At 44.9% G+C, this 23,939-nt stretch overlaps 2 protein-coding genes and 1 long non-coding RNA gene across 5 annotated transcripts; 2 read left to right on the top strand and 1 right to left on the bottom strand.

Annotated features, from left to right (window-relative positions):
• The first annotated feature begins 9,730 nt into the window (after positions 1-9,730).
• LOC310774553 (heme oxygenase-like) lies at positions 9,731-12,839 on the top strand. Its single transcript, XM_083634644.1, has 7 exons — positions 9,731-9,853; positions 9,998-10,055; positions 10,667-10,778; positions 10,919-11,134; positions 11,272-11,544; positions 12,006-12,087; positions 12,352-12,839. The coding sequence occupies exons 2-7, from the start codon at positions 10,006-10,008 to the stop codon at positions 12,477-12,479; spliced, it is 861 nt and encodes a 286-aa protein (XP_083490770.1). The 5' UTR covers positions 9,731-9,853; positions 9,998-10,005; the 3' UTR covers positions 12,480-12,839.
• A 2,262-nt stretch (positions 12,840-15,101) lies between these two features.
• rnf11a (ring finger protein 11a) lies at positions 15,102-18,810 on the bottom strand. The gene is made up of 3 exons (XM_083635713.1): positions 18,232-18,810; positions 17,586-17,758; positions 15,102-17,017 (listed from the first exon to the last, which is right to left on the bottom strand). Exons 1-3 carry the CDS (start codon positions 18,328-18,330, stop codon positions 16,846-16,848), a joined length of 444 nt encoding a protein of 147 aa, XP_083491839.1. The 5' UTR covers positions 18,331-18,810; the 3' UTR covers positions 15,102-16,845.
• Positions 18,239-20,675, top strand: LOC310775545. 3 transcript variants are annotated; one of them, XR_014552679.1, is made up of 5 exons: positions 18,292-18,359; positions 18,837-18,947; positions 19,483-19,689; positions 19,785-19,928; positions 20,067-20,675. It is a non-coding gene; the product is annotated as an uncharacterized lncRNA (long non-coding RNA). The 3 variants fall into 3 exon arrangements; XR_014552677.1 differs by lacking the exon at positions 18,837-18,947 and having other exon boundaries at positions 18,239-18,359; positions 19,498-19,689; XR_014552678.1 differs by lacking the exon at positions 18,837-18,947 and having other exon boundaries at positions 18,255-18,359.
• The last annotated feature ends 3,264 nt before the right edge of the window (positions 20,676-23,939 follow it).

Raw genomic sequence — 23,939 nt, 5'->3', positions numbered from 1 at the left:
TTTGTTTTCAATTTTGCCTTTTTATTGTACTGTAAACCTGAAATTGTCTAACATTGGTGGAATTTTAATATCTCAGCTTTCAAATTGTCCCTACTTGACTTTCCCAAACCAGTGCTCCTAGATTTTCAAAATCTTTCAAGGAAAGTGGGAGATGTTGCAGCTTGCAAGAGATACCTATCAGTTGATTACCCTCTGGACTTATCATAAACCCCCTAAATCAGTGGTTCTCAAATGGGGGTCCGTGGCACTTTGCCAAACAAACCTATCAATTTAAAAGTGAAGCACGTTACCGTGGAAACAATTGGGCTTAGCCCAAAATCACAAATGAGAATGAGGGGGGTCCCCGGTATATTTTCTACCTTGTAAGGGGTCTTTGGCTGAAAAACATTTGAGAACCTCTGCCCTAAATCCACTGCCTTTCTGGTGGTAATGGGGGAGGAAACACATTATGTTCTGCATTCTTTGAGTCCACTCACATTTGTCTCCTGAAGCTGGTGTCCAATGAGGGACAAGGATTCTCCCAAGAGGTGCAGGTGAGCAGCAGCGTTGATGGGATCCAGGTCAGAGCAGTCAGGACCCCTGGGTGGGGATCTGAGCCAACTGGTGGGGCTAATCATAAAGCTTGCGGGACTAGCCAGACCAGGTCAGTAACATAGGAAAAAAGACAGAAAACACTAGGGTGGGTGCTGGATCCAAAATACCATACAAAGTTGAGAAAAGAAGGATCTGCACACCAAGGAGCTCTATTTTAGAAAAAAAAATTGCGTGACATTTCGAGCTGGAGCTCACGTCTGAGAAAGAGCTCCGGCTCGAAACGTCATGCAAAGAAAGAAATAAAACTCTAAATGGGAGCTCCTTGATGGACTAGCTAGGTCAATCATGGGGCTAGTGGTAGACACTACTGGACAATGTATGTACCTGACTGGATCAGCAATGGCTGTCATTGAAATAGGTGTGGACATGAAGGGGTGATGCCTGCGGGTTACTGGACTGGTGGTAAAGGTGATGGGACTGGCAAGGGGAGGCTCAGCGATGTTGCGCTGCTGGTCATAGTTCCAGTACTCCTGTATGGGAATGTCACTGACCTGGGAGGTAGGGAAAGGCTGGAAGTGATGATATAGTAGGGACAGTAGAAAATAAATGTTGAAGAACCTATGGAGTAATTACCTGATCAATGCTGCCCTCTGCTGTACATGTTGAATGCAACAAGTTTTCCTGGGTACCAATAGTTAAGTCATAACATTAGATGTATGGAGAGTATCGCAGACACAACTGAAGTGTATCCTGAACAATAAAGGATAGTATAGAGAAATGCATTTGATCTGATCTCATATTCTTAAATCCGGTCTGTTCTCTCACCTCTTCTTCTCCCCCCTCTCTCCATCTGTCTTGTGGCACATAGACTGGATAGACAGGGAGGAAGTCAGAAGACTCGCCTCCATAAGGTTCAAGGCCAGCTCTGCTATTACCTGCAGTGGGTCAATTATTCATATTTAACAGTAGGAGTACCAGGTAGACAGTTTCATACTTAAATTAGTTCAAGTTCAAGTTCAAGTTCAAGTTCAAGTAGTTTATTGTCATATGTATAATACAATGTATAATACAATGAAATTCTTTATGCTCTGAGCACCCTCAGCCTTACATACACAAGGATATGGTCACAAAGACCGACAGAAAAAGGGTGTAGACCTACATAACTATGTAGGCTACACGTGATACAGACATGTCTGTACACAGTGCGTGTAGACATAACACAAACCACGATACAGTACAATACAATAATGGTGCACAACAAACAGTGCGTTGCAGTGTGTGTGAGTCAACTGTTCAGCAGCCTGACTGCCTGAGGGAAAAAGCTGTTACTGAGACGGGTGGTGTGTGATTTGATGCTCCGGTAGCGTTTTTTGGAAGGGAGGAGTGAGAACAGGGTATGAGCGGGGTGGCTGGTGTCTTTGATAATGTTTTTGGCTTTCTTTTTACAGCGAGTGGTGAAGATGTTATGGAGGTTTGGTAGTTCTGTGCCAATGATTTTAGCTGCTGTCTTCACAGTCCTCTGCAGCAGTCTGCAGTCCTGGGCGGTCAGGTTGCCGTACCACACTGTGATACACCCTGTCAGAACACTTTCTATGGTACAGCGATAGAAATTCACAAGGCCTTTGGTGCTCAAGCCAAATTTCTTGAGGCGCCTCAGAAAGTACAGTCGCTGCTGTGCTTTCTTGAGGATGCACTTGGTGTTGAGAGACCATGTGAGTGTGTTTGTGATGTGTGTGCCCAGGAATTTAAAGCTGTCGACTATGTCGACAGATGACCCATTGATGGAAATGGGGGTGTGAATGACTTTGGACTTTCTAAAGTCAACAATGATTTCTTTGGTCTTATTGGTGTTTAGAGAGAGGTTGTTGTTTTGGCACCATAGGGTTAGATCTTCTATTTCTCTCCTATAGGCCCTCTCATCACCGTCGGTTATTAATCCGATCACTGTGGTGTCATCCGCAAATTTTATGATGATGTTATTTCCAAATCTGGCAACACAGTCGAAGGTAAACAGAATGTACAGCAGAGGACTGAGGCAGCAGCCTTGGGGCGCGCCGGTTCTGGTGAAAATGATAGATGAACATCTATTACAAATGCGCACAGATTGTGGTCTGCCTGTCAGAAAGTCAAATAGCCAGTAACAGATGGCGCTGCCCAGACCAAGGCCCCTAAGTTTCAACAACAGTTTTGATGGTACAATAGTGTTGAATGCGGAGCTATAGTCAATAAACAGTAGTCTGACATAAGTGTTTTTGTACCAGGGCAGTGTGTAAAGCAAGAGCAATAGCGTCATCAACAGATCTGTTTGAACAGTAAGCAAACTGTAATGGATCAATGCTAACAGGAATAATGCTTTTTATATAAGATATAACCAGTTTTTCCAGGCACTTCATGATAACAGAAGTCAAAGCAACGGGGCGGTAATCGTTAAGGCAGGTGACAGGTTTTATCTTAGCAATGGGCACAATTATTGTTTCTTTGAAACATAATGGGACCACACACAATGACAGGGACAGGTTAAATATGTCAGTAAAGACCCAGGACAGCTGGTTGTAGCATGTCTTAAGGACACGAGAGGCAATTAGAGGCTATTATGAGCTAATTACCCCATTAATTAGCTTTATGAGCTAATTACCCCATTAACCAGGGGGGATTCATTTAATAAACTGTCCTTTGTCAACCCCCTGAAGGTCATCCTATGGTCAATTGAGTCAAAGCTGGGTTGCAGCATATGGCAGAGTGGTGTATTCCAGCCAATGACAGAAGTTTGCCCATTTCATTTAACACAATGTAGAGTATGTCCACGTATCATTTTACAACTATGATGGTGGATGGGTGGGGGTCAATATAACAGCTTCTTTACACAGCTGAAATATGTTGGCATGAATTAATTCAACAGCAACACACATACACACACACACACACACACACACACACACACACACACACCATCTCATTGTATTACAGCATAATATGAAATGCTCCTTACCAGAGTGACTTGACAATGACTTCTTGTGCGAGTCCGTTGGCTCCTGAAAAAAGGTTGAAGAGTAACCATCACAACTTGGCATGCTGCTGTTAACAAAGATTAGAGATGCAAGATTAGTGTAAAAACAGGACAGAGGCTTCTTGTGCCAAGTGGACAATCTACTGAACAATCCATCCAGCCTGTCACCTGCCCATCTGTGTGTCCAGACACCCATTCATCCAGCAGCCCTCCCTTAACCAAACACTGAGGGAGACAGCCACCTTGTGCCGTCTCTAACACTGTGAGGGAGACAGCCACCTTGTGCTGTCTCTAACACTGTGAGGGTGACAGCCACCTTGTGCCATCTCTAACACTGTGAGGGAGACAGCCACCTTGTGCCATCTCTAACACTGTGAGGGAGACAGCCACCTTGTGCCGTCTCTAACACTGTGAGGGAGACAGCCACCTTGTGCCGTCTCTAACACTGTGAGGGTGACAGCCACCTTGTGCCGTCTCTAACACTGTGAGGGAGACAGCCACCTTGTGCCGTCTCTAACACTGTGAGGGTGACAGCCACCTTGTGTGGTCTCTAACACTGTGAGGGTGACAGCCACCTTGTGCCGTCTCTAACACTGTGAGGGAGACAGCCACCTTGTGCCGTCTCTAACACTGTGAGGGAGACAGCCACCTTGTGCCGTCTCTAACACTGTGAGGGAGACAGCCACCTTGTGCCGTCTCTAACACTGTGAGGGAGACAGCCACCTTGTGCCGTCTCTAACACTGTGAGGGAGACAGCCACCTTGTGCCGTCTCTAACACTGTGAGGGAGACAGCCACCTTGTGCCGTCTCTAACACTGTGAGGGAGACAGCCACCTTGTGCCGTCTCTAACACTGTGAGGGAGACAGCCACCTTGTGCCGTCTCTAACACTGTGAGGGAGACAGCCACCTTGTGCCATCTCTAACACTGTGAGGGAGACAGCCACCTTGTGCCGTCTCTAACACTGTGAGGGAGACAGCCACCTTGTGCCGTCTCTAACACTGTGAGGGAGACAGCCACCTTGTGCGGTCTCTAACACTGTGAGGGTGACAGCCACCTTGTGCCGTCTCTAACACTGTGAGGGTGACAGCCACCTTGTGCCGTCTCTAACACTGTGAGGGAGACAGCCACCTTGTGCCGTCTCTAACACTGTGAGGGAGACAGCCACCTTGTGTGGTCTCTAACACTGTGAGGGAGACAGCCACCTTGTGCCGTCTCTAACACTGTGAGGGAGACAGCCACCTTGTGCCGTCTCTAACACTGTGAGGGAGACAGCCACCTTGTGCCGTCTCTAACACTGTGAGGGTGACAGCCACCTTGTGCCGTCTCTAACACTGTGAGGGAGACAGCCACCTTGTGCCGTCTCTAACACTGTGAGAGAGACAGCCACCTTGTGCCGTCTCTAACACTGTGAAGGAGACAGCCACCTTGTGCCGTCTCTAACACTGTGAGGGTGACAGCCACCTTGTGCTGTCTCTAACACTGTGAGGGTGACAGCCACCTTGTGCCGTCTCTAACACTGTGAGGGTGACAGCCACCTTGTGCCGTCTCTAACACTGTGAGGGTGACAGCCACCTTGTGCGGTCTCTTGGTGCCGTATTCTTCCACATCCAACTCTTGCTCTTCCAGGTCCTCCGCATCAATCAGAAAGTCTTTGTAGAATCTTTTTTTTTCTCTCTGGCTGCGTCCACTCACAAGGCCCGCTTCACCATCCATCTACACATTACATCAAACAAACAAACAAACACCCAGTCAGGTAAAGGTAAACTAAGCTCCAGTGGGTGATCATAAGGCAAACTAGCCCCATATGTTCCCCTGCTCTCCGTTCCTCTGTGATCCACTCTGAAACAGGGTCACAGTAGCATTCCATAAGGAAATTGGGGGGTCGAGCGTTTAAAACGCTCTCCTACCAGTCTCTGATGTCCGATCGCAGATCCAAAGATATCATAATCTCCCTACGGAAGCCAGTAATATAGGCGGGGCTGTTAAAATGATATTCCTGTGTAAAACAACCGTTTTAAAGCAGGCTTTTCGCAGCCTGTGCTGAATTTAGGAGAGGAGAAGTGTCCCAGTGCCGGCAGGACCCTTGGGACTTTGATTATTTCATGACATGTTTTGCTTCCCAGGTGCGCTGGATTTGATCACTGTGCCGCCGTGTGTCTGCAATGTTGTTTGCTCGCCACGTGCAAGCGGTGCACCATGATAGTGAGATCAAACGCACCCTGCTCGGCGTTGGAAGCACGGTGCGGTGGGCGCTGCAGCACCCCCTGGTGGCAAGAGATGTAAAAAAAAAAAAAAAAAAAAAAAAATTTTTTTTTTTACAGTGCACCTGAACGCAACATGCAAAATACCCGCTGAATAAGTGTCCAAATGTTCATGTAATTCTGGCCAATACTCCACTTCTGTTATAACATTTCAGTCTGGAAGATATAATCTTTATGACTACCTTAAAAGGCTAAATGAATAGCTTAGAAAATGAATAGCACCGGGGGCCCATGGTACTATTAATCCGGCCCTGGATATATCGGAGGAATAGCAGGTAGGCTATCACTGTCCCTGAGTCCTGAGGGTAAATTGAGTAATGCTGCAGAGAAGAGGAGAAGACACTGAATCATGACATCACAACAGTATAATCCTAATGTTAATTTAAAATTTAATATTCCTCTAAATATGGCTAAAAGTCCAAAAAGGGTGGGAGAGAGAATGAGGATTCCAACACAGCAGTGGGAGCAAGTGGTGACATGGAGGTGAGTGAGAAAAGGTGACTGAATAATGACACAACAGTCTAATCTTAATATTAATATTCCTCTAATCTGGCGACAAAGTGGCCAAATTTTTTTGGCGCCGTCAGCCGTCCCCCCCAATGTTGAATCGGTGACAGCACCCCCTACCTAAAAGTACTTCCAACGCCACTGTGCTCAGTGAAGCCTCATTGGTAGAGCATTTGTCTCGTAAACCGAGGATTTCTGGTTCGAATCCAGGAGGAGACTTTGCGCGCTCCCGTGAGGAGGGGAGGCATTTGCCGCCGGGGGGGCATTTCTCGGCATAACACCTGGAACACCACCCACCAGTGGCGGCCGGCCACTAGAGGGCGCCAGGGTGCCGCCCCACCTACTGTATCCACATGAAAGAGGGGGAAATAAAAGGTTATATATATATATATATTTTTTTTTATGAGCAAGGTGAATATTAGATAGTGAGTATATAATCTGCAATAAATATGTAGATTTATAGATATTTTATAACATAAAAGACGTTTTGCAAGAATGGAGAAAGAAAATTCTGTGAAGTCACTCAAAACGACGCCGTTTGAGAGACAGACTTTACAGGAGAAGCATCGAGTGAAAGAGCTTGGACCAGATCACCCTGAGCTCGCCATTAAACAACAGGCTACAGACAGAGGAAGAAAATACACTCTGTGTTTTTCAGACGTTTCTAGTAGCTAGTAACGTCCGTTACTACTTGCTTGATTTAGGGCTGGAGTGGACGATAATTCAATAGCCTATTATTGTTGTCTTTCAGTGGAATCATCGTGATGATATGAAGTTAATTTAATAGTGACATTTCTGCTGTCTAAATTGATGATGACAAGCAAATGTTACTTAAAAACTGATCAAATGAGGTATGGCAGGAATATTATTTGAAAATGTAAGGTTTGTTTGACATCACCATTCAGTTCAATGAGATGAACACTGATTTTGCATACGTGAAACATATGATATTGATATTGAGAAGAATCCTTATGATTATCATATTGATTTCAACCCCATTGTACAGGCCTATATTTGGTATAGCCCATATAGCCCTCCCTGGACAAAAATGCACCAGCCGCTACTGCCACCCACCACCCACCACTATTACTAATTCAGTATCAGTCTAGGCAACTTGGCAAAAATGAATGCATCATCAACGGAGCATCACAAACCCCAAAAAACCTTGTAGCATATTTAAATTAGGCTACATTTACAGGATTGCCTGGCTGCATGGCGCAGACTGAACCCGCCCACTCACTCCTCCACCGAGGTGAGTTTTGGTGGTGGCTGCTTGCTTCTGAAGAACTAGAAGACGATTATCTAAGGGTACTATACTATTCTTGAATGCAGCATGTCCCTCTGAAATATTAGAAAACAGGTTGGCAAGGATATTTTTGGTTAACGTTAATGCACGACAAACACGCCATGAGTTCAAAGTGTGTCGGGGATGCGCACACGGTGGTAATCAGTCAACAAGTCAATATGCCTAGACGCAGCATGGCGAGGAAAAACGAAGCTAAAAGAGAAACGTTTGGTGTCTGACTGAACTATGAACTACAATAATTATGATTATCGACTTTAAATGAGCCGTAATAACATGTTGAAGAATCCTAACCTGGCAAGGCAGCTGCTTCGCACGAGATCAGATTACACGACAAACCCCATTTGGCTTGGCAGTGTCAGGTTAACTGAATCCTGCTGATTCATGTTTAGTCTCGCTCCCTCCCTCCTCTCTGACCCCATTCAGCCTGCTGAATCACGGTAAGGAAGTGACACAATGAACCCACACATCCTATTTTACGATCAGCCTTTGCTGCTGAGTTGGACATAGTCATATAGTTTTATAGGTGATAGTAATATACATTACATAACTATGCTGGACATTAGAAACAAAATCAGTAACATCGTACATAAACTTTGCATAATAGTTTGTTTATATATTTTCCAAACAGTAGCAGACTGCAGCTCGTTTGATCACAGATTATTCAACTATTTCAGGCAGTATAACATAGCACTTTGTCATGCGAAATAAACCATTGACACATTTTATATGCTGGGTTTAAATTTAGGAAATGTTGATCCACAATACCAATTTGCTGAATCTGCTCATTTTAAAATCAGGCGATTGTTGAGAGCTGCAGGTGCAATTAATTAATTTTATTTTGACAGAGTTGAACTTCAGTGAAAGATCAGCAGCATTCCACAGGGTTTTCCACTTCTTCCTACAATGTCCAGCTGCGGTGTTGTTTGGTGTGGCATGACTGTCCCTTGTTTGGAGATGTTTGGTCAGATTCGACATGTTCAAAACTTGTTTGTCTTTATTGTAGCCCATGGCACACAATCAGACATTCAACAACTGCTACCAAGAATTTTGACATTCTCCAACAACTGCCAACATTCTTGTTGGCCATTGTTGGAGAGTGTTTGATTGGTGTGCCATGGGCTTTATAAGACAAGTAAGTACAGCAAGCCGGCATCAGCCTTGCCAATTCATTGCCAAATGCTTTGGGATTCAACACATTAACATTGTTCCCCCATGGTCAGAGAACGTCAACACACAGAAAAATTTAAGGAGAAAGCAACAAGTTTGCCCATACTGTAACTCATTTACTACTACCGCAGTGCACTGGCCAAAGCTGCTCTGCCTTTACTGAACAATGAACTCACTAAAGTCATAATATAGTGTTATGTGTTATCTTCTGTTATAGTTTGAGTAAATGCCTTTCAATTTGTTCTGAGCAAACTTTTCTTTGTGAGTCTATGTTTTTATGTGGCTGACTGGTGATATAACGTATCAGTAGGCTACAGTATGTTCACCTATGTGGTTCAACTTGCTTAGGAATGTGTCTCAAGAACAGAAACGCATGTGAAACGGCTTGGTGCTCGCCTTTGTCATAACACCCCGTCATGTGATTATTATTCCTCTAAAACACCAGTCAGCATTTCATATTCCTCACAAACTTCCACCGTCATGCTAAGAGCTGGCCCCTCCCCGCCTGGTTCAACTTTGGTATTCCCCTAGCTGCACTGTAATGTTTAGCACTCACCCCTCCTCCTCCCCCTGCTGCTGCTTTCCCATGCTATTCCTACTGTAATTGCTTGGTCATGTTGAGCCCCACAGCCCCACCCCCGTCACTTTCCCAAAGTTGCTCGATCATGTTAACTCCCGGTCCACAGTCTCACCCACCCACCCACCTTCCCCCCTCCCTCCCTCCCGTCACTTTCACAAAGTTGCTCGATCATGTTAACTCCTGGTCCCTCCCCGTGTTCTCTCTCCCTGTTCCCTGCTGAAGTTGCCGTGTCATGTTTAGCCGAGGTCCCTCCTCCCTCAGTGTTCCAGATGGAGACGTTGAGTCAGCCGAGCTGCTTCCTGTTTTCATTCAGCGGTCGGGGTGAGGGAGGAGACAGAGGAGGAGGAGGATATAAAAAGAGAGGGAGAGACGAGTGAGGAGGCACACAGAGCACAAACTGTTCTGAACACCCAGAGAAAGAGAGAGAGAGCACTGGATTACTGTGGATATATACCAAACTACCCAACTTAAAATACTTTATCCTAACTGGTGAGTGAAACAACATGATGTAACTTAATGTCCTTTGCATTCTTTCAGTTTCATAGCTTTGCACTCATTTGATCGCTATGTGATGTTTGTGATCATTTTGGAAGATGGATTATGTGCATGATCTTAAAGTTTGTACTTTTTCAGACATCCAGATGGAGACTGACAAGAAGACCCAGACAGCAGCAGAGCAGATGAGTGACAGGTGGGAATGAGCTGCTGTGATTTACTATGCCTCCTCTTTACTCATTCACCTTCCACCATGGCTTATTGTTGCTTTGGAGGTTTCTTTAGGATGAGTCAGTGTCACTGCATGTATTACTGCATTTACAAGTGGATCATATTTGCATTAACGCTATGCATCCAAAAGTAGGTCTCTGCATGCGCTCAATCTTCTGCCTGCAGTCTTGCAGAACTTTGTCAGCTGCACACAGCCTCCATTAGATCATTCACTTAACGCATGTGCTGCACTTTGGAGTCAATAATAAGTCACACATTTGCTTATCTCATACCTGAAAATTAGTCACCTTTTTGATCCCAAAATAGGCCACTTAAGTTAATGATTTCTGAGTGGTTTTGTGTTTGTCCCGGTCACCTTTTTCACTGTCCATGAATCTGCAGGTGTGTTATCTACATTACGTCTCTGATTGCTCCGTCTCATATGCCCTATTCTTTCCTGTCAATGATTCAGTGTTAAGAAGGTGTACTTAACCACAGCCAGATATCACTATCAGACAGCATCTACAGATACCACTATCAGACAGCATCTATTGCTAATAGCGCAATAATGAGCATTATTCACTTTCTCTCTTACAGGGATCTGTCAGAACAAATCAAAACGGCGACGAAGGAGAGTCACGTCAGAGCGGAGAACACCGAACTGATGCTGAGCTACCAGAGGGGACAAGTCACCCTGCCACAGTACAAGGTAAGACTGTCAAAACTACTCGAGTAAACAAATAAATGCAAATAAAGCATTTTTTTTTAAAGTGACAACAACACAGAATGATCTGGTGGCTTTGGGTAATTTCTTATCTCTCCTCTTGCCCCCACTCCTCCCCTCCTCAGCTCCTGCTGTGTTCGCTGTATGAGATCTACCAGGCCTTGGAGGAAGAGCTGGAGCGGAACTCTGAGCACCCCGGCGTCGCGCCCATCTACTTCCCCGCCGAACTGGCGAGGCTGGAGAGCGTGGAGAAAGACCTGGAGCACTTCTACGGCCAGGACTGGAGGGAGAAGATCGTCGTCCCCGCAGCCACTAAAAGATACGCCCACAGGCTGAGACAGGTGAGCTTCAACTGCACCTGTAAAAGACTCAAACACACATGTGATTTCAGGTGAAGATGCTTGGTACATTTAACTGCTAATCTTCTGATGTTGCTCTGACGTAACGCTCTTCATCTCTCTCTCTGTTTTTTTTCCAGATCGGCAAAGAAAACCCCGAGTTCCTGGTGGCCCACGCTTACACCCGGTACCTGGGCGACCTGTCGGGGGGGCAGGTCCTGGGCCGCATCACCCAGAAGTCCCTGGGGCTGAAGAGTGGCGAGGGCCTGTCGTTCTTCTCCTTCCCCGGCGTCTCCAGCCCCAACCTGTTCAAACGGCTGTACCGCAGCCGCATGAACAGCATCGAGCTCACGGAGGAGGAGAGGAATGGCGTCCTGGAGGAGGCGGTCAGAGCCTTCGAGCTCAACATCCAGGTGAGGAAGGGGCGATGATGACGATGCTGGTCAGAATCAGCTTTAGTGGCCAAGTACTATGTATACATACAAGGAGTTGTGTGTGTTGGGGGGGGGGGGGGGGGTGCGTGCGTGGGGGGTTAGGTAGGTGCTACAGGTTGCTCGTGCGTGGGGGGTTAGGTAGGTGCTACAGGTTGCTGCACAGGTGATATTTCTGTCACTGGGTTTCAGTGATCAAACTGGATAAAGTGTTGAAGGTAAAGTGATTCAAGCGCTCAGCGAAGTGTTCAAGTGAAGTTTAATGATGCTGTTTGGGCAGAGGGAGTGGAGCAGAGGAACAGCTGTGGTTGTTAGAAATGAGAGATAGAATAGAAAATAATGAACTTTGAGGACAGTGGGAAGATTTATTTTGGCCGGTGTGACTGTTTACTGATGTATGAGAGAATAATAAGTGACTGATGGATGTTCTCTTGGCTTTACAGGTCTTTGATGGTGTACAGAAGATGCTGAGTGTCACGCAAAGCGAACTGCAAAGCTGTGCAGCACAATCCAAACTGGCTAATGGTAAGACAAGTAGACACACGCACACGCACACACGCGCACACACACGCACACACACACACACACACACACGCACACACGCACACGCACACACGCACGCACACAAACACACGCACACACGCACACACACACACACACGCACACGCACACGCACACGCACACACGCACACACACACACACACAGGCCTACAGTATGTTGTCAGTGTTTTTGTACACTTCTCTTTGACTTTTTGACTGATATCTTAATGCGTATCTGTCTTCTCTCAGGAGGTCCCGCATTGGTTAAAACACTCCAGATCCCCGGCACCACGATCAACGCCTCCCCCCTCTTCAGGATGGTCCTGGGACTGTTCGTGGCTCTGGCCACAGTCAGCATTGGGATATACGTCTTTTAGCAAACATACACCCCGATTTTGTCTGTATGTCAAAATTCTAACAGATCTATTTTTGTACTGTGAAAGCCTATCGAAGACCCTAACCTAACTGTAGTTCTTTAACGGTATAATTGTGTTTGAAAAAATCTAATACTGTATCATGTTTTTGTAATGTTAACTGAGAGCCACATTTCTAACCTGTATTCATGTCAGAAGGATGAGTGTGAGAATTCAAGAAGTTTTGAATTCTAGTACTTTTTTCCTTGTTTTCACTGTGATATTGCTATACAGTATTATAGCAAGGACTAATATGTGCAATATTGTAGATAATTTTTGTGTGTGTATATAATGTAAATAGTTTTCACTTTTTAATAAAATTGTTACAAAAATTACTTTGCATCATTTCCGGTATATTTAACACCCTTAAATTACCAAAGGTTTGTGTTAGCGCAATGAAAAGAGATAGAAAGCTCCCAGTAAGCTGAACTGTGACGTGCGCTGGGCATATGAAAATGGAGAAGTGACTCACTATTTAACGAAAGCAGAGGACGTTGTCTCACATGAGAATTTGTGAATTGAGAAATCGTATGAAACAGAAAACATTTCCGCTCTGGGTTCCCAAAGCAACACTGCACTCTGTCAACTCACTGAGCTCGTGTTGCTGCTGAATACCTCTTTCTTATTGTATTAAGGCACATTCTCCTTCCTGTTTGCACAGCAGAGTGTAAACTGCTACAATAAAAACCTGTCTTTAAGCCTCCCTGGTATACAGCAATAAAATAAACCTAAACGATAGATCATCTTACACATAAATGATCTCTGTATGTGTGTCTGCTCATTTTCCTCGGACACCGTCGGCCTGACCGCATCCACATTTGGCACGGGGTACCGGCAGGGGCCCCAGCAGACGGTGACATGGCTGGATTTTTGAATTGGGCCATTATGGCCGACGAAATACGCAAAGATGGCTAATTAGTGGCTAAAATGAATGAACAGGTTCAGCAACATGGAGAGCTCCATTCGTTAGCTACTGATGGAGCACACCTGAGCTGAGTTGGAATCAGCCAGGGAAGTGGACCATGGAAACCCATTGGGGGGGGAGAGAGGAGAGGTCGCATGCCAACTCTGTGAGTGAGGCCTGACTAAATGGCCAGTGATTGTGTGCTCCAATGGGTATCGGAACTAGTTCTGTCCATAAATTCAAGTAATTATGAACAAAAGGACCCGCTGGGGTCTTGAATCAGAACATAATGAACTACAAAGCGCTCTGTTATTACAAGCAAACCCTGAGGATTCAGATGTATTAATTTGCTACACTCTTCTCTCAGTTTGTTTGTCTCTCCATCAGTGTTGGGCAAGTTACTGAAAATTGGTAATTAGTTACAGTTACTAGTTACTTCTCTAAAAAAAGTAATTTAATTACTTAAAAGTTACTAGTTACTCACTTATTCGCTTAGAGCCTATCAAGGTCATTAGCCTCTGGCTGCAGCTGCAGCTCTCTCCCCGGACTATGGTCTGAGGATCAGAAACCAGATATCCTCTGAAGTTGTCCGTTATTTTCATGTCCTAAAGTAACTAGTAACTACTAGCCCAGTTACTATTTTAGTAACTGTAACTGAGTTACTAAATTTGAAAAGTAATTAGTTAGATTACTAGTTGCTGCAAAAAGTAGTTAAGTTACAAGTAACTAGTTACTCCCAACACTGCTCTCCATACAGGTTGCTGTATGTCTCAGTACTGCTTCTCTCCATACAGGTTGCTGTATGTCTCAGTACTGCTTCTCTCCATACAGGTTGCTGTATGTCTCGCCAACGACGTGAACGCAGCAGGTGGGTGGTCGCACACTCCTTTTCACACCATCTCCTATATAGACCCTTTTCACAGCCACCATTTTGTGTCTAAAAGGCAGGAAGTTTCACAGGTGTACCAAAACCTTAATTAGGGTGTCCAACTTCCAGTCCATTTAGGTGTTCCAGTGCTGGGGCCCTAATTAGTGAGTTGGTTGCACCTGCGTTTCCCCTGCCTTTTAGACACAAAATGGCAGCTGTGAAAAGGCCTAATTGGATCTTGTCAGTGCTGCTGTACTGCATGGTTTCTCTTGGTTGTTTGGTTGCTGGCGCTGTGGTTTCTCCGAGTTATCTAGCTCATGTCATTCTATTTTTCTTAGACACTCTGTTAGCTGATTTTTGGGATCCATCTGATTGACATTTTGCTCATCTCGCCATCGAAACCTAGTCTATTAATAATAATAAAATAATAGGCTAGGCTTCCTGTTTTGTAGCTTTTGTCCCATTGGGATTTCCTACAATTAAGTGGACATGAATGTCATTTAGAGGTCATCATGGCTGTAACAATACATGTATGTGGATTGTAATATATCATTGGAAATAAAGTACTTGCAGTTTAATTCATGCTAGCTTTGCTGGAGGTGATTGATGATCATTGTAATAACTAACTACGGTAATGTAATATTTTTTTTCACTTCCATTCACTGAGCCTCCCCTGAAACCGTTTGGAGCCCCGGCCCCTGGAGGCCCCCCTCCCAGTTTCAAAACCTCTAGGCTACAGTGACTTCTACAGTGCAGTAGAGTCTACTATACTGTACAGGACTCACAACACATCACACTCATGTAGAATTTGGTATCCACTTTTATTGTGATTTGAGGATCTTCCTAAAAGCTGTGCGCTCGTTGCACGTTACAAAAGAAAAGACAGAATGTACTTGGATTGTATCAGCAGCCAGAGCAAACGTCTGGCTTCATCCTGGGCCCATTTCTTCATATGTGACCAACAAAATCAGCACAGTACCAGTATCTAATGATCTGCCTCCCCCTAGAGGACAACTTAAACAAAACAAAAGAACATGTCATATGTATCAGAAATTATTGTACTTCACAGGAGTTGGCTTACTTCACCTGAAAAGGCACAGCAGCCCGAGTACGTCAGAACCTCTTATCGTCACTTATACTGCCCGTGTTTTTAAAAGCTGAAATAATCCTGTTCCTTTACATTCACAATTCATTCCATCCCACTGCTGAAGCTTCTCTTTTACAATTGTAGTTGTTTGTGCTGTACACATGACTCAGATCCAAAATTATTATCAGATCAAAAAAGCTAAAAGCTGCATTGTATCTGCCAGACCCAAGAGCCCGGGACATGTTTCACTTGCTGTAGGAAGGCCATCCACAACTTCACATTAGAAAAACAGAAGTTACTACAACTAGTAGGGGTTAATGTGGACCCCAGGAAGAGTAGCTACTGGTTTCTTTACAGTAGCTAATGGGGATCTAAATAAACAAACAAACTAGGTCTACCTCAACTGGTGGGGTTAATTCAAAATGTAAATCTCATCCACCCTCCCTCTAAAATGCACGTGTGCCCACACACATCTATAATGTCTATACACTACAGAGTGGCAGATGAGGGGTTTCCCAACTTAGGTGCTTTGAGGGGTTATTGCACAGCATATTAAAAAGTGACATTGGTAAACATGAATGATTGAAACACACATTCTGGACTGATGTTAAAAAGAAAAGTAGCGCGCACTAAGGCAAAGCAAAGGAGATGATCGGCCATAATATTAAGGCAAGGCAAAAAAAAAACTACAAAAAAATAGACCCATCTTTATAAAAGCAGCTTAGAAGGGCAACTACAGTACAGACAACAAAAACCCAAGCCCGTAAAACAACAAATCAATCTCAAATCTCTTCAAAAGCTAGAAATGGCGCATTTTTTCTGCATGCTGGTGTAGACATGAATGGTAATGGGAGCTCAGTCATAGCGTATCATTCTTCTGGGTGCCCTTGGATTTGATATGACATTCCAGTAAAGAGCCCTATGCTTTAGCGGCATTCACAGCCATGGGTGCCTTCGAATAAAAAGGACAATAACCCCACTCTGCCTTGTGCAACGCGCATTAGGAAAAACAATGCTACCTGTGGTCTGGTCAGATCAAAGTTCACCACATGAGACAACTTTCTTGCACTTTCTCTATGAATATTACATATTGCACATTATTGTATGTCTGGAAGGGGGGTGACTGATTTTTAGGGGTAGTACAAGACATTGGTCACATGCACTGAATTAACATGAAAATCTCAACCTATAACGGACTGTGTTAGTCATCCCAAAGTGAATGCAGTAATATTTTATTAATTGTATAGCTTTCTATCGCCTTCATCTAATATTGATTTGGCACATTCTCCTACTGTAAAAGGCAGACTTTCCTACATGTACTATAGGGCATTGTTTGCCAGCATCTGAATGCATCCTAAAACACACCCCAGCATGGCACCTCCTGTCCTTGGCTACCTGTCTGAAGAGGGAGGACAGCTCGGGCTAAGAAGGTGCATTTGATTTCTAGGCCGGAGCAGCCGGCGGGGGCTGCTCAGTTGGTTTCATAAGTGGACAGCAGGGCCGCGTCGACGGGCTCCATGCAGGAGGGGCAGGTGAAGGAGCGCATCAGCCAGGGGTCGATGCAGTCCCCATGGTAGATGTGGAGACAGGGCAAGAACCGAATGGGATCCCCATACTCAAAATCCATCATGCAGATCACACACCTAGGGAAGAGAGACTCGTTAAGCCCTCTTGTCTCAGTTATTCAACTTTAAACATATACTGTAAATAAACTTTTATTTCCCTTAGTAAAATTACATTACATCAATCTTTTTTAACAGATTTTCAAGCATATGTAGTTCAACTTAGTATTGTACAGTATATCTAAACCACACTGGATTGTAAACATGGCTATAAGTCAGACATTGCAGTTGTTTATCGATCTATATAAGCACAGCTTTGAGACAGTAATTGCACACTTATTGAGTTATTGAGACAGTCATCGCACAGTTAACATGTTTCACCTTAGAGTTGTGTGTGTGTGTGTGTGTGTGTGTGGGGGGGGGGGGGGAGGACTATGTGCCTGTGTCTATGAGGTAGGTGCAACAGGTAAAGTGATTCAAGTGTACAGCAAAGTGTTCAAAAGTGTTCATCAGAGTGATGGCCTCTGGGAAGAAGGTGTTCTTATGTCTGCTTGTTTTTAGTGTACGGTAGCCTATCTATACCGCCTACCAGAGGTGAGGCGTTTGAACAGGTCATGTCCAGGGTGATGGTGATGGTTAGGTTACTCACTCTTTCACTTTCTTGTCCGAGGGGTCAGAGCCGGGGTCAAAGATGCCTCTGGGCAGGTGCTGGATGAGGCCAATGCGTTGGGCAATCCGGATCTGCTCCTCCTCGGTCAGCTGGCTGGCCAGGCGGCTCTCACCGGGGGTGGGGTGGTACACGGGCACTGGCTGGGTACGCTCCTGGGGAAATAAGAGGGGCAGGAGACGAGGGATAGAAGAGTTATAAGGGGACTTGAAGGGCACCAGACAGCTCACTTGGGATGGCAGGAGCCTAGAGATTACATAGATGGGCTTGTGACAAATTGGTTCGACGACTCCACAGAATAGCTGGGAAATCTGGCCCCGGGAAGGTGAAACTCTCCCTCCATCAACAACTACTATCCAGGTGCTGCTCTCACTTTGCCCCTTTGCATTGATGAATGTGCCTATTAGCTCTGGGCTGAGTTTATACCATTTCAATACTGGACTGATGCGACTGGCAAGACTATAATTTATGTTATTTTGAGTGTAACTTCTGACAAGATACTAGACAGATGAATAATGTTTAGACTAGAGTCACGGCTATAAATATGGAGTCTTAAAGTGAAAGTCAAACGTAATGACATGCAGGGAAATCCCCGGGGTGGATTTGGATCCCTCCCCGGGCAGCGCACCTCGTAAGGCGGCGGAGCCTCTCCAGGCAGACTGGCTCCCTCGGACTCATTTAGGAGAGACACGTCGTCGGCACCTTGCGAAAACAGGCAGTTCCCCATTGAACTGAGCCCACCATTAGAAAGCCCAGGTAGGATAGACGCTTTGAATTGGCTCAGGTGACGGAATGTCAGCGCTTAGCTAACGTTTGAAGGATGTGGCATAACGTTATGATGTGCGAGCTAACGTGAAACCCTCGTCGGCTAGCTGCTTCACGTTTAGCGGACTAGTTTGTTCTCAGTCCGTGAAAAGCTGGACGGAGAATCGCTCAGAAAAACGTCCACGGTCGAGCGGAGTAAACTTTTAATGTTGTGCTATGCAGTGACTGCTCAAATAGTCCGTGAATAGTCCGTGACACAGATTTCAACTGTTTCAGCGAAGTGAATATTGTCTGTCCGTCTGTGTTGGTCTGTTGCATTGACCTAAAGTCTGTTGACGTCTTGTGTTTACAAAAAGTCAAGGCAGGAAATGGCGTCACATCAGGAAGTTCTGTCCTTTGACATGACAGCAACTTTACATTCTAGTGTTTTTATCGGTGCGTGTTTGTCTTGGTGTTGATTCAACTTAGAAATTAATTGACCTCATAATCTGCAACCAGACCAACCATATGAAGTCTGTCCCGTCCATATACCGTGCTGCTCTTTGAAGTGAAACCTGACGAAAAAACGACTGAAAAATGGTGAGATGAATAAAGCGAAATGACATGGAAATGATGAGTGCCGCGCCCACTTTAACAAGCATGCCATTTTCCACACAGCCAGACTATAAAATTATGTTAATGTGATGTAAGTTAATGATTGTCCCACTGCACGTGATGATGTAGGCTACTTCAGCAGAAAAAAGTACATAATAATAAATAAATCATTAATAATAATAATAAAAACATCTTCACATTCGCCATACAGTACACAGCTCATTGGCTGAGTGAGACTGCATATGTTAATTGATTATAAATGAATCACCTGTTTTCCTACCAAGATGGTGTGGTGATGTAACAAAATTGTATGAATAGAGGGTATGCACACCCACTGGAACACGCCCCCTCAATCGGGAACGAGTGTCAAAATGAGTGTCAAATTCCTCCCTGAGCAGCAGGTGTCAGTAATCTAGGCTGATTACTGCATTCAAGCTCAGTCTTGCTGTGACTCAGTGGGCGTGACTCCACAGTGACTTCTGCCTCTGTGACATCACGTGCATACCCTCTATACTGTCAGTCTTCACCCATGCAGGCTACCTCCCCTCCACCACCACCACCACCACCACCACCCCTCCCCCTAGGCCTAGACGGACTCAAAAGTGGGTCTGCTGTCCATAATTCCACACCGACCCCTCAACCAGCTGCCATGCCATTCTCGTCTAATGAGGAAGACTATCCAGTCCAGGAGACAAATCCTTTTCCTGAGGCCCAGCCTGGCACCCAGGTCAATTCTTCCTCCTTTACCGCCTCCAACAATAGTGGGTGGCTTGAAACCCTAAAAAAGGATCTATCTGTAAACCAAATCTCCCTATAAAGCAGGCTGCAGCTGATCCACTACTACTCACTGTGCAGCCTCAACCTCTGCTGATCCAAGGACAGGCAGAGAGTCCCTGTGGTCCTGAAGAGAAGTGCCATCCCGTCCAGGAAACTGACCCAGCACCACAGACACAAAATGGCCCCCAGGTAGACAATGTGCTATGTAGTACAGTTCTTCATTGGATATTCATTTTCCAGGCACTTGCCTTGACTGGTCCCAGTGTTATTTGTGTTGCAGCATGGCTGGCCAGACCGCTAACCCTCTCTCTGTTACCATGACAACAGGAAAACCATCTCTAGGTATCTGGGGCCATGGGGCCACAGGATGAAGCAGCTGCTCAGTGGAAGGATGGCTGATAGCTGCTAACTCTCTGATGGAGCAGGCTGGAGAGCACTGATGGGCGTCAAATGTGTCACCTGAAAACTGTAGGTCAAAATATGCTAGATACTTGAAAACACACTCCATGTTACTGCACTGAGACATGACTGAGACACTCTAAGGTCGTATTTTGGACAGTTGCACATTGTTAAGTTTAAAGTGTAAATCCAGCTTTCTATCATTATATCATCATCATCATCCCCTTCATTTGTTCATGCACACTGCTGCAACCACATACTTCATGCTGCCTTGAACAACTGTTAAGTCAAGATCAGAGAGCTAATAGAGAGATAGAGATAGTCTGCCAAACTTGAGACCGGAGTAGTCAGCCTCTTTAGAATTATGCAACAATGAATGCGATGGACCTTGTAACGCACTTTAATTGAGACCAAATTTTATTTTTTCGATACCAAAAATTTGTATTGTCTTCTTGTCTTATCGACAGTTGTCATTGTCTTGTGTGTGGTGTGTTATATTAAATGAGTGTCTTGCAGCATAATAAAACGCCAATGAGCTTGATATTTAAACATTGTCCATGTTGATGCTGTGATCCCCACCAAGGGTTCTTTAAGGTTCTCAACCCACTTAATACAATAGTCTGTGTAGCTATGTGACCACACAGATCCTTTGATAGAATGAAACCTGAATGAAATATCTTCAACTTGTCGCTCTACTTGTTTTATAAGAAGATTGTACTAATCAGATTTCCGCAGGCATTATGGCTTATGAAAATCATTGATATTTTGTGTTTAAGCTAGACTGTCAAAATAACTTTTTTACATAAAGAAAAAACATCAGTGATGTACCCTGGGGTCATAGGATGTTTCGGGTCTCGCAACATCATACACCCTCGCCCAGGTGACCCAACCGGGTTTGATCAAGCCCTGACTTACATCCCAGTAGCTACCCACGGTCAGTCCTCTTAGGACAAGACAGGGCCACTCAATCTGCTGCTCCGGAACTACTCTGCCGGGACCGGGAGGCTCTGGCACATGGAGGGACTGGGCTCTGTGGGTTGCCCCCTGTCCGGGCTCCTCCTACGTCTCACCAGGTCCAGGACCTGTGCGTTGCACCAGACTCCCCCGCTCCAAACATTTTATTCTGGCATGATGTTTCTTGGGCCGTGGTGGTAGGCTACTGCAGGCTCCACTTGCGGCTTGAATGGCCCTCCTAAAAGGCCTCTCGTGGATTTGTTGGGCTTCTTCCTCACGGAAGACGCAGGCTGGGGCGCTAACCCATACTGCTCCCGGGTGCCGTCTACATTCCGGCTGTCAACTGTCTCTCCAGTGGTCACCAATCTATTCCTGGTTGTCACGTAGTCTATTCCTAGGAGTCACTGGCTAGGCCAGGCTAACTAAAGAAAAAACATCACATGGATGCAACTGGGACGTATCATCAGTGATGTACCCTGGGGTCATAGGATGTTTCGGGTCTTGCAACATCATACACCCTCGCCCAGGTGACCCAGCTGGGGTTGATCAAGCCCCGACTTAGGTCCCAGTAGTTACCCACGGTCAGCCCTCTTAGGACACGACAGGGCCACTCAATCCGCTGCTCCGGAACTACTCTGCCGGGACCGGGAGGCTCTGGCACGTGGAGGGACTGGGCTCTGTGGGTTGCCCCCTGTCCGGGCTCCTCCTACGTCTCACCAGGTCCAGGACCTGTGCGTTGTACCAGACTCCCCCGCTCCAAACATTTCATTCTGGCATGATGTTTCTTGGGCCGTGGTGGTAGGCTACTGCAGGCTCCACTTGTGGCTTGAATGGCCCTCCTAAAAGGCCTCTCGTGGATTTGTTGGGCTTCTTCCTCACGGAAGACACAGGCTGGGGCGCTAACCCATACTGCTCCCAGGTGCCGTCTACATTCCGGCTGATTCTTTTTGTGGCTGTATTGGACAGACAGGGTACGGTACAGAAGAGAAAGCCAGGATTGACATGAGGAAATGACATGGAAAAGCACAGGCCATCATGGTTCCACAGTACACATCTTGAATAATTGCTGCCCCCAGGTGGCTTGCTTTGACTAGTTAAACATATCCTTCTGTACATAGGAAGGTAAAAGCTCCACACATATAAGACATAAAAGGGCAAACCTATGTATGTGTCTGTATGTCTGTTGCATTTTCCTCGGACACCGTCGGCCTGACAGCATTCATATTTCATATTTATATTTATACCTATATTTAGAATCAGGAGAGACCATACAACATTTCACTCTGACCAAAACTAAAAAGCAAAAACATTATTATTACAATTATTTTAGTCAGATCCATGTGAAGTCCCTGGCTGAGATGTTGGGCCAATCCAAGGTTGATTGTTGGAGACTCCACTTTTAAACATTGCCACCAGATGTCTCTGTTGTGTTACATTTGTCTTTATGTAGTGTAGGTAATTCCCCTTCAATTCAGGCATTTTTCTGTAAAACGGATTCTCAGAGAACTATCACTACCTCACATTTCTATTCAGTTGGAATTCTATCAGATTGTAATTTTACACATCTCTTGATTGAATATGAGAACTAGGAAAGCCTAGGGAAAAGTGTGGTTGATTATCAGAGACGTGTGAACGGCTTGAATTCACTGTTTATCCACAGGAGAGGGATATATTACTATCTGGATGTGTTCACAACTTCACCACATGCAAGTAGCACCTCATTTGCTATAGCTGCTACTTTTAAAACTCAAGTTAAAGATATTTATACATAGTTGATCTTGGGAGGTTATTTTTGGCAAGTCCACATCTGAAAAACAAAATCAGGGATTATGTAACGAGTATGAGGTGGAAACGATATACCAGATGTTTTCATTAGTCGTTCCAACTTCAGCACACTCTACAGTAAGCGTCATATATCATGGCTTCTGGAGCATATCCAGGATAGTATTTCTTCATGAATAGAGAATATGAATATACATGCAAGGCAAAATACTCGGTTACATCCAAAACCTGGAAATTTTATTTACAATTCAAGTCAGTCACATGCAACATTTTCTTAGAATGAATAAACATGAAATTAGCAAAAACAAGAAAAGAAAAAAATGCATCTTATTTTCTCCAAAATAGCAATTAAATATACAAAAATAGAGCTTACAAATACTGTACAGCAATTGTCTCCAAAAATATTCTGCTGCAGAATTCTTAGTTTTACAAACAATGTCTGTGAGAGTCCACAAACGTACTCAGTGTTAACAAACAGGGTGTGGTACATAGGGGGGGGGCAGGTGGTGGATGGAGGAGCGGCTACGCTGGCATATGCAGGAAGGGTTTGTTTGGACATGGAGGGAGTGGAGGGTTGGAAGGGCACTACTAGAGCTACAGAAGGAATAAATACACACCATACAACAAGAAGAACGTTCAGTTCCGGGAGGCAGTGATAGAGATTAAAAAGCCGAAATAGTCTGGTCGCTAAAATCAACCCTGGAAATATCAGGGACAACGAAACCCCTCATCTATGAAGGTGTATGTACAAATTGAATGTTACTTTTCATATAACAATTTGCTAGATTCTGCCAAAACACGTTCACTTTAAAAGCTACTTCAAATAACATTGGCGTAATATCTTGTGCAGTTGTGGGACAATCGCAAAAAATGGGTTTCTGCTATTGGTCAGTCGCATAATGAGTAAGTAGTTAGTACAGTTGTGACGCAAGTACGGTTTGTTTTCCTTAATGTGGTATTTCAGTCCCACTGTGCTTTGTCTATTTATAGCCGAGTTCACTCGAAAGCAGCACTGACGTCAATGGGGAGTAGCCATTTACCGTATTACTAAATTATTCCTGACAC

The sequence above is a fragment of the Poromitra crassiceps genome (assembly GCF_964638095.1).
Source record: "Poromitra crassiceps genome assembly, chromosome: 4".
In the NCBI taxonomy this organism is placed as follows: domain Eukaryota; kingdom Metazoa; phylum Chordata; class Actinopteri; order Beryciformes; family Melamphaidae; genus Poromitra; species Poromitra crassiceps.
This window is presented reverse-complemented; position numbering and strand designations above follow the sequence as displayed.